Raw genomic sequence first — 21,322 nt, 5'->3', positions numbered from 1 at the left:
CCCCCTCATGCTAGTGCTTTTGGGGTGGTGTTAGGCCTAATTACTTCAATAAAAGCAATCCTTAATTATGATGCTTCCCAGCCTCCACGCATGCAAATTCCTATAGTTGACAAATATGAGTTCTTTCCTTTCTGCTAATGTTATTTGACACACCCTCCATAGTCCAATTAGCTCCATAAGTGTTTCTTATGTTCCCCACGTCATAATTATGGATAATTTTACTACATAATAAGCATATGAGATTCATACTCTAGTCTTGTTTGCACATACGCTAACAATTGTTTGAGCTAATTCATGATCTATCTACAAATGCCAGGATGTTAAAAATCAAACTAGACAATCTACTACACATAAGTGGTGGAAATTAACGACTATTATTTTAATATATACATCACCAAATTAGTATAATTGCATTTATTAACACTTATTATGATCGGATAGAGAAATCAATATCTTAATTATAAAATACCATCATATGATTTTAAGCCTCCTTCAGTGAATGTTAACCCTGGTAAATTTTAAGATCCATTAAGCAAAAATAATGTGCAAGTCTGACTGTGATGCACGAGTATCAAAGATAATTTGAACTAGTAAACAAGTACATGTTTTCAAGACACTAAAATGTTTAACAACACATTCCACAAATTGTGGCAACAACTGCAATGGAAAAATATTCAGCAAATGAGCAAATATCTATTACTCCAACCAAGACAGGGAAAAGCAACAAATTAAAAAGTGGAACCGGTATTAAAATGGTGCCAGGGTACCTTTCGCACGTGGTCTTCTAGTATGTGTTTTTGCAGCATAACAAGAAAGTCATTATCGTCATCAATCTGCAAGTGACGGCCAATAGATTATTTGATAGTGCTTCTCAGAAGTATACAGACAAGAAACCGTTGAAGCACATACATGCTCCAAAGCTCCTTATGTTGTACACAATTTGTTCATGTACAACATATTTAGCAGATGACTCTTATTGCAAGTGAATAGGTGCAGTTAAGTATTCCAAGTTAAGTAAAATATGTTCCTCCCAATTTCATGCTTAAAGTAGCAAAAATAACAGTGTAAACATTTATTTTGAAAAATTTTGGAAAAAAATATATTAAAAGATACACAACCAACTAGATAAGTTTTATTAAGTGAGCATTTTGATACAATAGCCAAATGGTCCTATAAATCTTGCAGTCTAAAATTTCCAGTTCTGCCTCCAGATTTCTTATAATGAAGACCAGCATAATGTATCATATAAATAACAAAAATTTGCTACAAAAAACGAAGTTTTATACTATTACTACACTACATATGTAAAAAGATTTAAAATAAAAACAAAATCTGAAAGTATCTTCAATAGAATTAAAGTCATGGAAATAAAAAACAATTTCTACCTGAGCTACTAATCGAGCAAGTAATGACATGGAAAACTGCTGACAATCTGTCCCATGCAAGTGCTTATATGACTCAATTATTTGCCTATGAGCGATGTTTTTCACCTTACTTTCCTGCTCTTTGGAAAGCTCAACATACAGTGGAAGTGATGGCAATTCCAGACAGGTATCTTCTGACATAGAGGCAACTTGATCATCAAGAGAAAACTGATCAAACTCTAAAACAGATAATGAATCTGTCTCATTTTTTTCAGCATCATCCGACACTTTCACTGTACTTAGATCCTCAAATCTTGTATTAGTGAGAGAGAGTGAGGGATCCAAAGTATTTGTATCTGCAATCTGGGGAATATCTCCAGGCCTCTCCGCCTCTGTTTTGGGAGTTATCCAATCAGGTGATCGAACAGGGGGGGCTACAGAGATTATATCATTTTTAATTTTGTTTGTGGGATCTACTGCAGTATTATCGTCACGAGTTGCAACAGGCTGTGAAACAGGCTTAATCGAAGACACGGGATCATCAAACTCCAATTTTGTAGCCCCGGTATCATCTGTACTTGTTACAGCTATGCCTCCAGGAGTTACCGCTACACGCCGTGGATCCAGGCGACGGGGATCCTAAGAATTCAAACCAGGTAGTTCAGGTTAACAAAAAGAGTTGTGTTATAAAATAATAGATACAGAAATATTAACTGGCAAATGTCAATTCTTACAAAGAAAACCAAGCAAAAATTACCCTGCGTGGATCACGTTTAGAATCAGCTGGAAGGTTACTGACATTAGGGATATCAGATAGTAATGAACTAGTGGCTGTAGTTGAAGGAATTGGTGCTTGGGCAGTATTAGTGAAGGATTGGACAGAATTTGTCGGAGTAGATGCTGCTAGAAACTGTGACTGGCTGACTTGGGAAACTACTTGTCGTGTTGATGGCGAATTTCCATGCCCAGCTAGTGGCGGGGGTGTCTTTGGCAAGTGTTTCATATTTGTTATGACAATATCAGCCAACAGATCAGGATGAATCTTTGAAACAAGGATTTCAAGAGATTCAGCACCTCTTTCCCCTTCAGCAAGCAAAGCACCAATCAAAGCAATCATTTGCTCCACAGCAGTTAATTCACTTACCATCACAGGAACATTAGGTGATACTCTATTAACAGAATTAAGACCTTCCCCAGAATCATTTATTTGAGGTGGTAAAGTAAAATAAGGGTCAGGGCCGGAACGAATCCGCTTAGAGATGGCCACGTGACCATTGGCCAATTGCTCATTATCAGGAGGAACCAATCTTTTTCTAGATAATTCCCCAGAAACAGCTGACTGAGTTGATGGCAGATCATCCTGAAAGTTAAAAATCAAATTAAATGTGATATAAATGGAGCGGGGGGCTCAATGTAAGAAATCAACAGCTTACTTTGCAGTACTGCTTACCTTGCTAACTCGAGCATCACGGGTAAAACGATCACCATTTTTAATCATTTTCTCAACTTGACGAATGACCTGATCAGCAGCATCCCCAGCATTCATAGCTCGCAGGCGCCTTATCAATCTTTCTCTTGACTGGAAATAAATAAAATAATTCTGAGATCATATATCTAACCATGGCTACCCACATGAACATTAGTCCATATTTGTTATACCTATGAGCACAAAATCCTAATTAGAAAACTACTTACATAGTATTTCTCCCCTCCTACCCATGCTTTTTAGTATGTGCTATGTTCTTATAAAATGCTTAACTGTGTACTAATGTTGGAAAGAAAATGTTACTTGGAAGTAGGCAAGACAGTAACTGACTAAAGAGAAACTTGTAGTCAATCCCTAGATGACATGTTCTAGGATTCCATTTGCAAGCAAACATGAATTAGAGCACTAACCATCAACGAGGCATAGCTTCAATGATGTAAAATTGAGTTCAAGTTTGAGAATTTTTTTACAAGATTCTTCAAAAAATAGGACCTCAGATTTTAAGTTTGATACTGAAGTGTTATATGGTCCTTGATGCTTAATACTGAAGTGTTATCTTAAGTATAAATATTAACATGGAAGTTGGAGGACAATTGAAATATAAATACAACCACATTTACCTCTAATATTGGTGAATAAGTGCACCTTAGAAACCCCAAAAAAGCAGTTCTAAAGGAGTATTGTATGCTGGCAACATGACATCCTTTAACTATTTGAAAACTTGGGTCAAAATCAAGAAATGCAGAAAGAATAGTATCAAAGTGTTGTGGCCTTTTCCTTGCTATGGCTGCTAAACTGTCAAAACAACACTTTACAGGGTTAGATCGAGATGACAATGATTGGGGGCAAAAAAAGATAAATAGCACCTCAACCTCAGCAAATACATGTAATGCCACACAGCAACACAAACTTTGTGCAAAACTGAAGAAAAATTAAATCCAGATAGCTGGAGAAAAAGCATGAGTTTTTCACTTGGGTACATTCATTCAGAACTTCAACAAAAACATTATAACTGAATTGTCAAAAGGTATATGCACAATTGTTAAATGGTCAGCATTTGAATTTAAGTGATCCTAACTGATATTTTCTTTTGAATTCATATTTATCAGCCTAGGTCGACTATTTTTAACAGATGTCTAAAACCAGATGCACATATAATGTTTTTAACAAAATCTTCCTAGAATTTTGTTTCTGGATGGAATCCAATGTCTGATTAGCCATGTTGCTGACTAGCCAAGTTGCTGACCTTACCTTTACTATGCATTGGATACAGTTGTTTTGATAACACAAACATTCATTAAATTGGAGAAAAAAAGTTTGCATGCATATTGAAAACAACAACAGAGTATCTAACACTAAAGGACACAGCCAGACAGGTCAAGCCCTTGCCATTGTTTGACTACAAAATAATACATGCCAGAGTGAAAGGCAATGGTGCTAGGAGATGAAAAATAATCTAGTATGGCCCGCTGTCCCACACAACAACTAAATCTTAGTCCTACTAGGTGAGGTCGGCTACATGAATCAAACGACAGCATAATATTCTATCATAAATCACATCTATTGACAAAGCATTGATCTCTTAATTTTTCTTAACTGCGTCGCCTATGGTGTTACTTGTGCTCCTTCTGTGTCTAGAAATTGGGCTAACCTCCTTTAGATCTACTCTCTTTACAGGAACTTCTAACCGTCTCCTCTGCATATGTTCAAACCACCGAAGGCGAGATTCTATCATCTGTTTCAACTATAAGACTTGCCATCACTTCTAATCGTCTCCTCCCTAATGCATTCATTTCTAATCTTATCTTGTCTGATGTATCCACTCATCCAATACAATACTCTCATCTTTGTTATATTCAGTTTATTCTCTTGTTGACATTTTAGTCTCACATACCATTGCAAGTCTTATAGTTGTACATTAAATTTTAAATTTTATACTTAAGCTTGAGTGACATTTTTCTATCACATATGACACATGACGCACTCCAACATTTCTTCCACTTGCTTGAATCTTATGGTTTACATCTCCCTCAATTTCCCCAATGTACCATACAATTATTCAAATTCTACCCAAAGTATGAACGGTGCATACAAATACAACATAAACCTCAAACTATGATCTATATAACAAATAACATACAACAACATTTTGGAAGTTTTCAAATTGGCCTAAATAATTCATCCAAATACTTTGTTCCTGTAAATACAAATATGTAGCATAGGTAAAATATAGAACCGACTATCACATACAGTTATTCAAAGTCTCCCCAGAGTATAAACAGTGCATACAAACACAACATAAACCTCATAGCCTGTGATATTCAAACCACATCCAGAATTTTTCAAATTGATCCAAATCAATCCTCCAAACACTTCTTTCTGTTAATCAAAATGAATTACTTGAGTACAAAATAGAATCACAGCAATTGGTTAAAGCTCAATGAACTTATTTCGAACCCTTATTTTTATCTTTGTTTATCATACGTATCCCTTATGATAAATTTGAAAAGAATGAGAATTGTTAAATAATTTGGAAGAAACTCTAAAATTGAATAAAGAACAGAGGGTTGTTGCATAAACTGTCATGGCTCCAGCATAATTAATATGCTAAAATAGAAATAAATACAATCCAAAAAGAGGAAGCAAAACATATATATATATATATAACACAAATCCACCAAAATATAATTTTGAATTATTGAGACATAAATTGTGCATTAGCTGTTGTAAAATAATAGAATACATTAACTGTGCATGCGCTAACATCACAAAATTTCAAATAAGACATGGTCCTCCTAACAGTTTACAACAACAAACTAAACTGCATCACTTGACGACTATGTTTTTCCTCAATTCACAAGATGACCGTTTAATGCATCACTTTTGATTTCTATCACCCTGCTAAAAACTGCAATTGTAGACATATCTGAGGCCATTAACTCCTCATAAAGAATTGGCCAGCATGCTGCAATGGTATAAGAAAACAAGCAGCCGAACTTATTTTATCCACGAGTCCCTGCTTCAGTGATGACTCCATAATTTTGGACATAGTCAAACCAGCGACAAAAGATAGTTATGTGATAAACTTTAGAGCCGTTAATTGTTTTTAAGAGATGAAATCATATAATATATGAGCATCATGGCATTTTTAAAACCAAAGCCCATCACAATAAATATAAACATTCGACAAGTGATATGAGACCGCCAAAACATTAGATGTGATGTCATCTATAATATGTATGATCTTTAATCATATAGATATTTGTTTATTGGCATGCATATAATATACTACATCTATAAACTGATAAAGACAGGTAAAAATTTTAAGGGTAATTATGAGGCATACGTATTTAAAACAATTGCATGTCCCTAGTGAAATGTACAAATAGATCAAAAACTATAAAACTCTGTACAACTCGGTACGCATACATTCAAAAAAGATTCAAAGCATGTTGTATACTTAATTTATACTGTTACGTTATTAAGCAAAAAACTACACCTAAACTCCAGAATATGCACACAGCTAAACAGAATTAGTTTTGTAAACATACATGAAAGCATCAGGAAAATTATTTATACAATGTTTCATAAGGTACAAGAAAAACTGGTCAACCAACAACCAAAGTTACAGGAGTTTATTAATAGTGTGGCTAGGAAAGCCACAACCCAGTACATGTAGAAACTAGAAAATAAAATGTTCGAAAGGTGTTGGGAAAAAGACTAAATAAAATAAAAATCGTTATTCTACATGGTTTTATCTCAATCCTAGTTATCACTTATCAAGCAATGACGGAGAATAAGGCTTTATATGCAACCACATAATATAAGAAGCGGACTACAAGACAATTTGCACAGGACCTTCAACCAACAGAAAATGATGAATAGCACAATAAGCTATGCAAACACAGGTTACTGACTGATAGGGAATCAAAACTCACCAATTTACAACAGTTATAGTCAAGCAGCCAGGGAGACTGCCAGCAGCCTGCAGTAAATTTAATAAAATACCAATAGTCCTATTTGCCTCTAACATGAGCACTGCTGTATCAAGAACAGGGTGACCACCCACCAACCATGAGATATTAACAGCTTGCTTGACTCCTGTTTTGGATTGATGATAACAATAAAATAAATGAGGATGATAATTATACAAAAAATCCATTTCATAGACTTGAATATGAGATAAAAAAAGTGTTATAATAAAGCCCTCCAAGTAAAATCATTAATTGTGTGACTACCAACAAAAATTGTCAAAGTTGAAATGCAAAACCTTCTATTGTTGATTTCTCAGGATCACTGATGTCAGATGTAAACAATAACACAAATGTTTCCAAGAATTTCAGCGCAAGCAGCTTCGTTCCAGCAGGACCAGGCTACAATATCAAGCAAAATAATTCCAATCATTAGAAAAACATAAAGTCCATTGCCACCACCACCACAAACTAAACTTGTAATGGATGACATTTTCTTAATAAATAAACAAAATTCACTAGAATAGAATAGACAATCATTAGAAATTTCAAATATAAATGAATGACATTTAGATACAAACCAGTGAATAAAACACATCGCTTGAAGTTTTGAACTAGGGTATGATAATTAACCAGTATATTTCAAATCTAATCACCTTCCAACATGTCACAATTTCTGAGGATAGTAAAACCTGATAACAGTAAGATGTGTGCAAATATCCCCAGGCAATTATGGCAACAACAATGGATTTTAAAAGCAGAAGAAGCTTACCTCCAGGGCAATCCCAAAAACAGCATCCTTGAACTTGAGCATCCACATCCAAACCTCTTCCAGCCACCTCTCAACATTACCATTTTGTTGACACTGTTCAGTATTCCAAATTAATGTCACTTGCCAGTAGCATACAACATAGCAAAGTCAGGAAACTATGAGGCTCTTAATCTTAATGAATTTCTTCCTTTATCAGAAACAAATGAGCAAAAGACACTACAGAAGGTGCAGCATAACCTGAATCCGGGGGAATACTAAAACAACTAATAAGGTCTTGCATAATTCATGAACCAATGACCAGTGATTTCATCAACCACTAGGATTCTAGGAATAATAAGGTAGCTTGGTGCACAGGCAGAATACAATGGAACAAAACAGCACCAACTGTACTGTTTTGTTGTCATTGGTACCACCAGAGTACCTGCACATGTCCTACTTTTCAGTCTTTTGACACATTCTGTTCTGTTTTACCCGGACGCTAAACACATAACAGAACCAAGTTTTTGTTTTGTTGTCTTAAGCTAACTAAAAGATGTTCAAAATAACACGAATACGCTATAATAGTATAATATTATAAACACAAGACTATAAAAAAAACTGCACAAAACCATAGTACCTGCACAATCAACTCCTCAAAGGCTCTAGTGAATATATTTATGCCACTAACAATAGTTTGTTGTACAACCACTACATCGGCATCTCGTAAAAATAACAACAGAATAGACACCAGTGAAGGAGTATGCTCAACTGCTTTAAAACCAATTTCCTCAATCACCCTGGAATTCAGTGAAGGAAGCACATTCAAAATTTAAAATAAAATAACAAAAATTCACACAAACACACGTGTGGAGAGTGAAACACATTACACATATAGCTAGCACAAGTAATTAACATCAACAAGCTAACTAATAACAAATTCAGCACTATGAACTAGAGAATGAACAGAAGCATATAAAAAATGAAGAGTTGGAAACGATTAAGAAAAGAACTAACTGAATGAGCAATTTGCGAAGGAGGCATTCGGGAGAAGACTGAAGGTCGAGCAAGTAAGGGAAGAGTTCAGCGGCGATAGAAGGCTCGACGGAGAGGAGAATGTCTTTGGCTTGTTTGAGAGATGAGGTTTTGACGTTGACGTCGCCGTGGTTGTTGGCGGCGGCGAGGAGAGAGAGAGCTTGATCTCTTGTAGGAGCGGCCATTAATGGAGACGAAAGGTGTTAGGGTTTTGAAAGAGGATGAAAATGGAAGTTGGAGATTTTGAAAAAATGGAATTGAAGCAACAAAAGCAGAGATTATGATTCTAATTACTCACAGAATGAGACGATGGAATTTGTGAGTGGGAAATTTGGGTACTCATTGCGTGGAACAAAGTTTCTTATTATCATTATCAACAACACAAAATTATTAAGTGCTTTTTTTATTTTAAATGGAGAGCGGCGATTTCGGAGTTTTTTAGCCTTTTATAGGACCTCCTTGGTTTGATAAAATTTAATTTTTTAAAATGTTTTATGAAGAAAACCATTTTCGTTTCTGGTTTTTTAACTTTAAAAACAAGCTTCTGTTCTTTATGTTTAATTAAAATTTTATTCCTAGTTTTTTTTAATGTGCAATTTAGTTCATCTATTTTATTTTGATATTTTTGGTTATCCAACTTTTTAACATGTTGCCATACATATAGTTGTGAGGCATTGATGAGTGTCTTCAAAAATATGAAGAAAGAATAAATGTTACCCAAGTTAACATTCAACATTCATATTAGTCATAATGAAAAGTATTTGGTTTAGAGAAAAATTTACATCGAGATACCCTAACACATCATTTTTAGAAATATCAGGTTAAACATTGACACATTAAATTGTGGGCATTGCTTCATTAATTCAGTTTCTTCTTTCTTCTCATTTCTCTCTTCCTCTCACTTCTCTAAATTTAAAGAGTAACTTAGGAAAAATTATAGTGATTTGAAGATTATCCTAATTTTGACAGAAGTTGAGTGGTTCAACCCAAATGTTAGGATTCTATTTATAATGAAAAAGTCTAAAGAAATTTATCTTTAAATTTGGTTTCCTAAGTTTCTTCTTTAAACTTTTTCACTATGAATACAATCCTAATATTTGGGTTGAAGCACTCAACTTCTGTTAAATTTGTTTGTTATATTAAGGTTTTACATTTGATTTATTCTCTCGTTTTTTACTATTCAACAAACACACCATTAGCATAAAACTTCAACAAATGTGTCAAATGGCTCCCCATATTTGACTATTATAACCAAATCAACCATATCTAAATGAATAGGAAAAATTAAACCAAAACAATTGAAAATGAATTTTTAAAAAATGTCAAATTTACAATGTCAATTGTTTTGATTTGTTAAGCGGATATATTTAAGGACTTAATGTGTATATACTAACGGTTGAAGTGTTTTTTATATCATTAGTGAATCATTTACCATTTATATGTTAATCACCATTGACTTTGAAACAAAAGTAATACAAATTAACGGTGAATGATATGTTAACAGTGTACAAAATTTACACTTTCGGTGCACAATTTTAGGTAAATTTGATAAGTAACTTAGGAAACCAAATTTAAAGATAAATTTCTTTACACTTCTCCACTGTAAATATAATCCCAACATTTGGAATCAATCACTCAACTTCTATCCAAATTAGGGTGATCTTAGAAATTTATTTGTTATATTAAGTTTTACATTTTGCATTTGATTTCTTCTTTCATTTTCTACTATTCAACAAACACACCATTACCATAAAACTTCAACAAATGTATCAAATTGCTCACTATATTTGACTATTATAACCTTATCAACCACATTTAAATGAGCAGAATGAAAATTAAACCAAAACAATTGAAAAAATGAATTTTAAAAATGTCAAATTTATGATGTCAATCATTATGATTTGGTAAGCATATATACTTAAGGATTTAATATATATACACTGATGATGTAAGTGTTTTTTATACTATCAATAAATCATTCACCATTTATATATTAACTATTATTAACTTTCAAACAAAAGTAATATAAATTATTAGTGGATGATGTGCGCATAATAATTATTTTTGTTACCAAAATATTATTACAATGATTAGTTAGAAAGAAAAATCATTAAATAATTAAGTAGAAGAAATATTATATATATATATATATAATTTGTGAATTTTGTTAATAAATATATTTACTAATTAGAGTCGACCTACTAAAGTTTGACATGAGAAACAATAACGATTAATAAATATCATCAAATTTTATTTAAAATTAAAAGATAAGCACACAAAAAATCTATGTGGTTATGTGACCGTAAACTAACATTTAATCTTAACATTTAATCTTAACAATTCATTCATGAATGATTATAAGAATTATTATCACTTGAGTTTTAATGCTTCGATCTTGACATGTGATTTCTGACTCTAGAATTTACTGAGCGTGCCATCTATTGAGCTTAAGTATATTTGCAGTATTCAACAAAATATTGATCCAGCGGTGTAAGGCTCTGCTAGATCCATAGGATGACAAAAAGTTAACAGTTTGATACCTGAAAGCGACACTTGTTGGGAGAGCAACCACGTACTCAAAAGATATTAGTTTATTACAAAAAATGTGAAAGGATATTCGTGATAATACAAAAAAACTTTATAGTACTTTATCCCCTAAAGGGAGTCTTCAGAACTCGATAATTATAAGCCCTTAATGTCATAAATACGAGTCGCAGAGGATTATAAATTTAATTTAACTTGTTTATTTAACAAACTTAATTTCACTAGTTTATTCAACAAATTTAACTTGTTTACTTAGCAAAATTAATTTTAAGTTCAAACTCAACTAGATGGATTATAAATAAATTTTATTAACCTAAATAACAAATTAAATTTTCAATCAATATTAATTTATTTTCATCCTTAATCAATTGCGTCAATCCCTTTTTAGTCCGAATTCACGGAATCCATTTTATTCAATTGTTACATTTGTAAAAACAAACTGTTCTCTTTTTTCCGGTTAACAGTGGGAGTACATCTACTCCCACAATGTTTGTGACTCTATGTCCTAATAATTATAATTTATTAAAAAATTATATTTAAATTAAAATTTTAATAAATAATTATTTTTTTGACCAATCATAAATAATAACACATTGTTTTAAGATAACAGATGTCTACCTGTTAACAACATGATAAAACATAAAAAAAAAACCTAACCTTTACCGCATTAAAAACCCGAACTTTTACCGCATTAAAAATCCGAACCCTTCATGGCATTAAAAAACCCGAACCTTTCATGGTATAAAATCATAAATTTCATTTTGACACAAATTCAGAACCCTGAATCATCAAAACCAAAAACGCAAGCGTGAATTGTAAGCGAAGAAGAGAGAAGAAAGAAACAATGGAAGGTTGGGACCCAAATACGAAATCGACCTTAACCCAAATCCCTTTGTTATCAACAAAAGCTGGTCCTCGCGACGGAGCTTTATGGACACAGAGGTTGAAGGAAGAATACAAGGCTCTTATAACCTACACCCAGATGAACAAATCCAATGATAACGATTGGTTCCGTATTTCTGCATCCAATCCTGAAGGGACACGTTGGACTGGTAAATGTTGGTATGTTTATAATCTTCTAAAGTATGAATTTGATCTCCAATTTGATATTCCTATCACTTATCCTTCCACCGCTCCTGAACTTGAACTTCCTGAATTGGATGGCAAGACCCATAAGGTAAAGTCTTTTATTTTATTATAAAAATTTGAAATTTGTTTTCAAATTTTGTTTTGTGGTTATTGGAATGTTGAAATGTTTTGTGGGGTTTTGTGTTTCAGATGTATAGAGGAGGGAAGATATGCTTGACTGTGCATTTTAAGCCTCTATGGGCTAAAAATTGGTACTTTTTTAATGTCACTTTTTTGTTATTTTATTGTGTTATTTTATTGGTTTTTCCGGGAAGAAGTTATATATATGGGTAGGTTTTGAGATATTATTAAAATGATTATGATCTATTATCTTTGGTTCTATCCGCTATTTGGAACCAAAATGTAAGCCACAAACCCTTTTATGTTCTATTTATAATGTGTAAATATGATTCATATTTTATGGTCCATCACTTCTAAGTTCTAACATGTCTACTGTCTCCCAAATGCTACCCTTTACTTTTGTACTATTATGCTATGTTTTGGACAGAAATGGATAGGAATTTGAGGTCATACTAATAACTAGGGGCTTATTTGTGGCTGTGTTTCTCGTTGTGAAAAAGAAACTAGACAGTAGACAATTGAAAGATTGAGAACTTGAAACTATTTCATTAATGAATCTGGCACTGAACTGAATGTGTAAATAGAACAATGATGTGAATCACAATTGGTGCATAATTATCTTAAATGACTCCTTTTTTTACCCTAGAATTTAACTTTGGACAAGGTTACTTTTTTTGTGCCCCTTTGATGTTCTGAGTTCCCACCATGGGCTTTTTAGTGGTGCCCCTTTGTTAGATATGCATGGATTGGTTTGTTTTGTCGCCTATCTCTGGCGCCTAAAGTTTTATTTGCTTCTTGTTCTTTTGCCTTGTGAGGATGACATATCCTCATCTCTTGTAATTTTATGTTCTCTTATAATATTTCTTTTATTATTAAAAAATAAAAGTAATAACCACGAACATCTAGAGTCCTTTTTGCAAAGGCATAATAAGATAGCTTAGCATGACTCATAATTAACTGTAGCAGAGTTTTGAGGTGGACCTTATTATTTCAATTTCAAGAGTGCTGTTCCGACTTCCAATGATGGTTTGAAATTGTTGTGGAAATGCAATCTCTGCCTTTGTTGATAGCTACTTAGAAAAAAATAAAAAATGTGAAATCCCTTAAGATAGATTACGTACTTTTAGTGATAACTTGATGTTAATTTTGTGATTGGAAATTTTATTTGAGCACCCTCAAGTTTTGCTGAATTCTAAATAATGTGATTTTCTATCCTTGCAGCCCTAGATTTGGTATAGCACATGCACTTTGCTTAGGCCTTGCCCCGTGGCTTGCAGCAGAGATTCCCATTCTTGTGGATTCTGGTATGATCAAGCACAAAGACGATGCAACCACATCAACCGAGTCTTAGTTATTCTGTGTCTCATTGGAGTTGTAAAAGTAGAACTCAAGTTTTTGTGTTCACCTGATTGGTAAAAATAAAATAAAATGAGCTGTATGACCACATTATGAAGTATATGCATGTATCTGCAGATTTTAGGAGTTGAGATTCCTACACACTATCTATATACATGTATCCTTATGCACTGGACCACCTTTTTTATACCTACATACTGTGGCCAACTGTTATATTTCAGATTGAAAATATCTATCAGCTAGAGTTGATGGTTTTTGCCTTCACTTGACTTTCAATTTTGTATTGGATTGAAAAATTGTCTTACCCTTTTCCATTGATAATACCTCATTGGGTGATGATGATTAAATTGTTTACATGCAAGTTATGAATACATTTCTTTAGACTTTAGATATGGTAGCAATTGCAAAGCAAATGATGTTTTGGTCAATCTTGGTCCAAGTCACACCTTTTTAACTTATGGCTATATTGTTTTCTGAATATTGTTAACTTCAAGTGCTCAATGCTCAGCTAGCATTTTTTTGTGTCACCTGCTGAGAACTATTTGATATAATCTAAGTTCATCATTGTATATAATTCATCAGAATTTTGTCTTTATACTGTCATTTTCTATAACTGAATTTGATTTTGGAAATGAAGTTGCAGATGTGTCCTTAAGTTTGACTTCTTTCCTGCTCCTGCAGCCTTCTTCTTATTTTCTCTTCTAGTACTTTGTTAAAACTGAAATCCTTTTTCAAATTATAGACCTGATGAAAGGGTTTTGAGGTTTCATGTTCTCCTTTATTCACCATTATAACGTTGTTGGTCACATTTTTTTATGCTTGCCACATAGCTTATGGGAACTGCTCCCCTTATAGTTTGTCACCAATGAAAGGCATGCAATGAGACGAGATCCATTGGATGTGAAGAGTTGGCTTAGCGGTTATGAATTTCATTGTGGTTTTCACGGGTGGACATCTGTTGTCCCAAAACAATGTGTCACTCCATGTGCCACTGCTTGTGAGCAGATGTGCTCCCGGTTTTCACTGCTGCCAAAAAGTTGCAGCACTATCTATCAGTTGAACCCCTTCTTTTTTTAATGCAATTTAAGTGCATGTTTGACTTAATAGCTTACTTATCCTTTAATCAGTAGGTTTTTTCATAAGCTTATTGAAACAAGCTAAAAGAGGTTATAGGAAGGTTGTATGCTCTTTTCATAGGCTTACTTTTATAAACTGTTTTCATACACTCAAAATTAAAATTTTATAAGATCTTCCAAATTGCTACAAAATAGACCTTTAGGTTCTTAATTTGTCAAGTGAAGCACATTGTTAATTCCATCTTTCTTTCAGATGTCTCAATCTTTTACTTGACAATTGAAAACAAGCCAGCAAAAAAGAAGGGGCAGTAGCAAATTCTCATATCACAATAAAGTACACACAAATTAACAATTTGGACCGAAAGGTAAATAATAAAGAAGGGATGGTCATATAATCAAGCCAACTAAAAAACAAATATCCTCAAATGGAAACTACTGAAGGGATACTTTTAAACTCAAATGGTAATAGCATATCTCAAACACATCATGAATCTGTTGCTTCTGATACTTTGCTTCCATTTCTTCATTGAACTGGAAGTGCTCTCTTTAGAAGATAGGACCAGCAGAAAGAATTTCTTCAGTCAAGCTTTGATCTTCCCCTATCTTGTAGGTGGCGAATACTTCAAAATTATTCTTGAATAGACTTGCTAATTTCAATAGTGTTTCTTTGTAGGCCTCCTTGTCAGACCACTGCAATATAAGTAGATTTTTTACATGAGTGCAATTCATATCTTAACAATTTTGACACTTAATAAGAGAAAACTTAGTGGCAAAGAGTACTGATTATATACTAACAGTATTCTCTGGGTTCAAGATTTCAGAAGGGACACCCTCTAATGCTGTTGGCATCTCAAGCCCAAATACATCAGTCTTAGTGTACTCAGCATCCAAAAGGGTACCAGAATGAATGGCATCAATGATTTTCCTGGTGTAAACTAACTTGATCCGGTTGCCTATTCCATATCTGCCAATCATAGAAAAGAAAATCTCATATTAGAGAGGAGAAAATATGTCAAAAGATATTCTCACCGTTTTTTCCACACCCTTTCTTACACTTGATATATAATCATTGACCATAAGCAGATGATCAATGGTTATAAAATCGGGTAAAAGGAGATGTGGAAAAAAAGAAGGTGAAAATATCATCACTCTAGATGCATTATCTAGTCCAAACCTTCCTCCCGACCAGCCGGTATTGACAAGCCATCCTGTAGCTCCATGCTGCTGCATCTTTTCAGCCAGCATGGCTGCATATTTGGTAGGATGCATCATTATAAATGCTGCTCCAAAACAAGCAGAGAATGTGGCTTGTGGCTCTTTTATACCATCTTCTGTACCAGCAACCTGTTCCATGCATTATATTAACTATGACTACTTGTACATGCAGGAATAACATATTGTGTCATCAAATAAAGGTATAGAAAGGTATCACAAGTACCAGAGCTGTGTAGCCACTGATGAAATGGTACATGGTTTGGGCCAGGCTCAACTTGCTTACTGGTGGAAGCACACCAAATGCATCACAAGCTAGAAGAATGACATTCTTTGGATGAGGAGCAACACATGGTATCTTAGCATTGGGTATGTACTCAATAGGATATGCTGCACGAGTGTTCTCTGCAATACCAAATACTCAAAAGTCAAAAATACTGTTCAGCATGAATCCTAGATTTTGGTGTCATAAACTAGGAATATAATAAGTTTTCAGTATGTAGTTATTTCATAATAATCCTGATACTGTTAGTTAATGTTTAATACACAAAGTTTTACACCACCAATAAGAAACAACACAGTGTTGGGTGGTAAAAGTCAACAAAGAAAATAAACTCAGGTGACTTAGATGACAATATTGTGTTGGATAAGTGGATACACTAGACAAGATAGGATTAAGAATGAATGCATTAAGAAAGTTGAGTTGACTCCTATTATAGAAAAGGTGGTAGAATCATAACTTAAGTAGTTTAGACATGTTTAGAGGAGAATATTAGAAGCCCCAATAAGGAGAGTAAATTAAATGAAGGATACTCTAATTTCTAGAGGAAGATGAAAGCCAAGAAAAACCATAGGCGAAAGGATTAAGAAATATTTAGAGATCAATGCATATGTAGTGGACATGATTTATGACAAAACATTATGACATTGGATTAAGTCTTGTTGTTGTAGTGGTTAAAGACATGATTTACACTGAGAAGTTAACTTTGTTATAGGTTAATACATATATCATATGTAGCCTTTCTCTAGAAATGTATTCAGTAATACTTACCAGTTACAGATTTGTCTGTGTAATCTACTTCTCGATTATACTCATCAAAGACAACATTTTCAACAACTGTAAACAAAGGCAGGTAAAATATTGTCTGTCAGGTGGAACCATAGAAAACCAATACAGTAATGCAAAGTAAGTCTTTTGTAAATACAAGATTGTTACCAGTTCCAAATTTAATAGCATTCCAGATTTCTGGTTCTTTATCCTTTGCAAGATCAATACACTTTGCATAGCAACCTCCTTCAATATTCGACACCCCATTTTCACTCCAGCAGTGCTCATCGTCTCCAATTAAATACCGATTAGGATCGGTAGAAAGAGTTGTCTTTCCGGTACCTATAACGATGAAACATTAAAAATATTAATGAAAACTCAACACCATACAACATTGATAGGCAATTGAATAAAGTAATGCCTCCATAATTAAAGGGTACCCCTCCAATATACCTGATAATCCAAAAAACAGTGCAACATCTTCTTCTTTGCCCATGTTGCATCCAGAGTGTAGGGAGAGAATATTACGCAATGGCATGAGATAATGCATTAGACTAAAGAGACCTTTCTTCATTTCTCCAGCATATTGTGTTCCAAGAATCACCATTTCTTTCCTTGATAGGTTAATGTCTATGCTAGTTGATGAAGTCATGTAGTGTGTGTAACGGTTGCATGGGAATTGTCCAGCATTGTATATAGTAAAGTCTGGAGTTCCAAATTCTTCTAGTTCTTCAAAAGTGGGTCGAATGCACCTATCAAAATTTTCTCTCCACAATTTATATACATGTATTTGATAGTTAATTACTTTTACAATTTTGTGCCCAATAATTTTGTTATGAAGATTGTGCATTATTACTCACATGTTGTGCATAAATAGGGAGTGATAAGCTCTTGCAGACACAATTCGGACCTTGATTCTGTGTTCTGGATCCCAATTCAGAAATTGGTCATTCACAAAAACCTGAATTCAGACCAATTTACAAGGTCAGAAAAACTAGTCATTGATGATCATTAGTTGTATCAATTATTCAAAATTGGCTGCATCATATCTTATGATTAAAGTTGGTTGCTGCAACATAGGCATATCTTAAGAGTGTGTCAATTATTCAATAGTACATGTTGGAGAAAGTCTTATTCAATTCCACCCTGATCCCTGACCAACTTTTCCATAGATTCTTCCATAAACATGGTGGACAAAAGTTACTTGCATTAGGCGAATTATTTATTGACAACAATGTTAACTAAGATAAATTCTTTCATTAATGTATGGCATTAAAGTAGTATACATTAAAATTGATTATGGTTTTTAAAATTTTGTAGTTTTATACTATTTTTACACTCACTACATAAATTTCTAGCTAGGTCCTTGACCGATCATGATGGAACTAGGAAGATTTAGAAAGGATAAGGAATGTATTTGCTATAGATTACTGGAAAACCAGTCTTGGTCTTCCACATGAATTTAGATATAGCTTGTGATTTTGGAAACTTTTATTCCTCAAGCAACCTTAGCTAGGATCCCAGTAAATACTCATTTTAGTCTATCATATTTTTCGACATTACTAGTTTAGTCCTTTAATAAATAAAAGAAAATGATCCCAAAAATTTCAAATATGAGTTAAATTAGTCTTTTTTGGTCCAACTAGTCCATACCAAATGTTGTAAAACATGTTAAAAAAAGACTAATACATTTGAAATTTTTTGGAACCATTTTAGGTATTTTCTTTTTTTGAATGACTAATCTAGTAAAGTCGGAAAAAAAATGAAGGATTAAAATGAGTATTTAGTCTTCAATTATCTCTCTTTTCTTATTTCTAAGGTGAGTTGACAAACTAAAAATCAAAGTTAAGCAACCAGATATATTTAGTCAATGAAATTGTAATATGTCTCTCTCAATGGATCTTAATTGATACGAGTATATGACAAATCAACTACTTGTTAATTAGTATTGAATGTCCAAAGATATGTAATTATCCTTTTTGGTTTCATGACATGTGATTATCTATGAAGTATAATACGCAAAGACACGTCACTCCAACTCACAAGCATTGATGAGTTGGATACACAAATGTTGTGATTTCATCTTATCTCAAGTTATTATGTATTACTCATTCGCACGTACATTTGCAATTTAAGTCAACTTAATGGAAATGGTCGTGTCATAGGATTATGGGAATGAATCATCATTTTCCCATCACCATCATTAATAAAAGTATATAAAACTATTGGGGCACAGTTTCGTACAAATATTTGCAAGTCACTACTATTTTTTTAGGAATATAATTTAACTTAATTTTTACTCATCTCATCTTAATTACTTGAATCATATTATAAGAAATGGTAAATCTCCTAATCCCGTTAGACATAAGACTAATATTTTAATAGCATTCATCTATTGATCTTGAATGTTATTATTGACCAAATATTATATTATAAGAAATTAGGAATTAAGTTTGAGATTAACATATATGAGTAATATAATATATATTATTATTGTGTACCTTTTCAAGGGAGTTCAAGTAATCAACAGCTCTTTCTCTATTGATTAAGAATGTCTCTTCGTCCATTTCAATATTTGGTGAGCCCCTGCATTAGCATATATAAGACTTGGCTTGAGGATCAAATGGTTAAGTCACTCACATATAAGAATTGACATGTCATAATAATAGAGAATAAAGGTATCTCAGTAAAAATGTGACATGTAAAATGATAAAACATACACATGTCATAATTTTACTAGCAGAAGAAAATGACTTATCTCCTTATACTAGGAGATAGTCCATTCTCATAATAAAATGGTGAAGTTGCAAAGAAAACATAAAATATCACTCACTTTCCCCACCAAAGGTGATTTTCAGTGGTCTCATCCTTCACAACCCTTTTGTCACGGGGAGATCGTCCAGTCTTTGCTCCCGAAAGCGTGGCTAACGCTCCCGTTGATGTCACGAATGATCCTTTCTCATATTTAATCGCTTGCTCGTAAAGCTCTTAACAAAATATCAAATGTCACAAATGCATGCATGTTACTAATTAGATATAAACATATAGAATTATAGACTATAGTACCCGACAAAATTAGAAATGATATGATAATAGACTAATAGTTATATACATTACCAGCAGGGGAGAGGTTATAGAGGACGTGGGTGAATTTGAGGGCACTATCACTGACATTAAACTTTGGAGGACCATGATGTAGGTGGTGTTGATCAACGGCCGCCGCTGCCGCCGCCCTCCCCTTATTAGGGCTCTCGGTGCCCTTGCTGGCTGGGTCTCCGCTCACCACCCTAGGCCCTGTCTCCCTCGTCAATGACGCCAAAGATGCACTACAAACCAAAATCCAAGCACACCAATCAAATTAGCTAATGTTTGTGAATCTCTATTGGAATCAATGCATCATAAACCACTATGCGACTTGAAGTTGAATAGCACGCATTTTAGATATATAAATGTATTTATGAGTGTTTTCTATGTGAGGGTTGTAGTATATAGGCATGATTAACAACGTTTATGTGGAAGTTGTTGTATATCATTCATATAACAGCCATGCTATATGGAGAGTTATTGTATTATTCATAAATATTATGAAGAGTATAAACATACATCAAAGTTGCTTCAAATAATTTGCATAAGAATATATGTAAATCTATGTAAATTTTAAATTCATAACATAAAAATTGAAGTATAATGAATAGTACATATTATTCTTGAAGCATGATTAGCTGAGTTTCTACCTGATAGATTGAAGTTTCTGAGCATGGCGTTCTAGATCATTCAAATTGGAAAAAGAACCAGCCAATGGTGATCTAATAGGAGTTGAAGGAGTTGATGTTTTTTTCTTCTGAAGAGAATGAAGCTCATCAATGGTTTGAGCTTTAATAGGGTGAGTGCTATCATCATGGCACACAGCTTCTGTTTCAGGAATATGGGTTTGAATCAATGGAAGCCTGGAATTGGTACTATAACTTCTTGAAAAGTTGAAATTTGATGATCCATTTGTTGCCATAATAAGTAGCACTAGTTAAGTCTCCAATAAAAGATGTTTTTTTGTTGTTAATGTGCTATGTATGCAATTGAAACTTATGTTGATATATGAATATATATCGGTTTGGTTTTATAGGTAAGACTCAGTTTACCACACTTTGCGGTTTACCTTACCCCAAGTTAAGGTGACCATGGTGATCTTTTGACTTTTTCTTAGGGTAACATTTTTATTCTTACGATTACAAGTAATGATGACAAGGAGTTGAAAATCATTTATGTCTTATTATTA

The 21,322-nt window shown here is 33.4% G+C and overlaps 3 protein-coding genes across 3 annotated transcripts in view; 1 reads left to right on the top strand and 2 right to left on the bottom strand.

Moving 5' to 3' along the window:
• The window catches only part of LOC109328126, a 16,271-nt gene extending 7,424 nt beyond the window's left edge, over positions 1-8,847 (bottom strand). The window contains exons 1-10 of the mRNA XM_019561426.1: positions 8,587-8,847; positions 8,210-8,369; positions 7,594-7,686; positions 7,121-7,223; positions 6,789-6,951; positions 3,471-3,645; positions 2,815-2,943; positions 2,122-2,724; positions 1,386-2,003; positions 768-833 (exon numbers count right to left, since the gene is read on the bottom strand). Coding sequence (XP_019416971.1) covers positions 768-833; positions 1,386-2,003; positions 2,122-2,724; positions 2,815-2,943; positions 3,471-3,645; positions 6,789-6,951; positions 7,121-7,223; positions 7,594-7,686; positions 8,210-8,369; positions 8,587-8,789 — 2,313 coding nt within the window. The 5' untranslated portion in view covers positions 8,790-8,847. The remainder of the gene's footprint in view (positions 1-767; positions 834-1,385; positions 2,004-2,121; positions 2,725-2,814; positions 2,944-3,470; positions 3,646-6,788; positions 6,952-7,120; positions 7,224-7,593; positions 7,687-8,209; positions 8,370-8,586) is intronic.
• LOC109328712 (ubiquitin-fold modifier-conjugating enzyme 1) lies at positions 11,904-14,009 on the top strand. The gene is made up of 3 exons (XM_019562302.1): positions 11,904-12,325; positions 12,427-12,488; positions 13,579-14,009. Exons 1-3 carry the CDS (start codon positions 11,993-11,995, stop codon positions 13,706-13,708), a joined length of 525 nt encoding a protein of 174 aa, XP_019417847.1. The 5' UTR covers positions 11,904-11,992; the 3' UTR covers positions 13,709-14,009.
• Positions 15,321-21,112, bottom strand: LOC109328764 (phosphoenolpyruvate carboxykinase [ATP] 1-like). Its single transcript, XM_019562376.1, has 12 exons — positions 20,784-21,112; positions 20,167-20,375; positions 19,883-20,036; positions 19,551-19,635; positions 17,910-18,010; positions 17,503-17,801; positions 17,218-17,391; positions 17,053-17,118; positions 16,228-16,406; positions 15,964-16,133; positions 15,585-15,753; positions 15,321-15,479 (listed from the first exon to the last, which is right to left on the bottom strand). The coding sequence occupies exons 1-12, from the start codon at positions 21,053-21,055 to the stop codon at positions 15,336-15,338; spliced, it is 2,022 nt and encodes a 673-aa protein (XP_019417921.1). The 5' UTR covers positions 21,056-21,112; the 3' UTR covers positions 15,321-15,335.

Source organism: Lupinus angustifolius, chromosome LG15, assembly GCF_001865875.1.
Source record: "Lupinus angustifolius cultivar Tanjil chromosome LG15, LupAngTanjil_v1.0, whole genome shotgun sequence".
NCBI lineage: Eukaryota > Viridiplantae > Streptophyta > Magnoliopsida > Fabales > Fabaceae > Lupinus > Lupinus angustifolius.
Note: the sequence above shows the minus strand (reverse complement) of the source record. Positions and strands in the feature narration are given on the sequence as shown.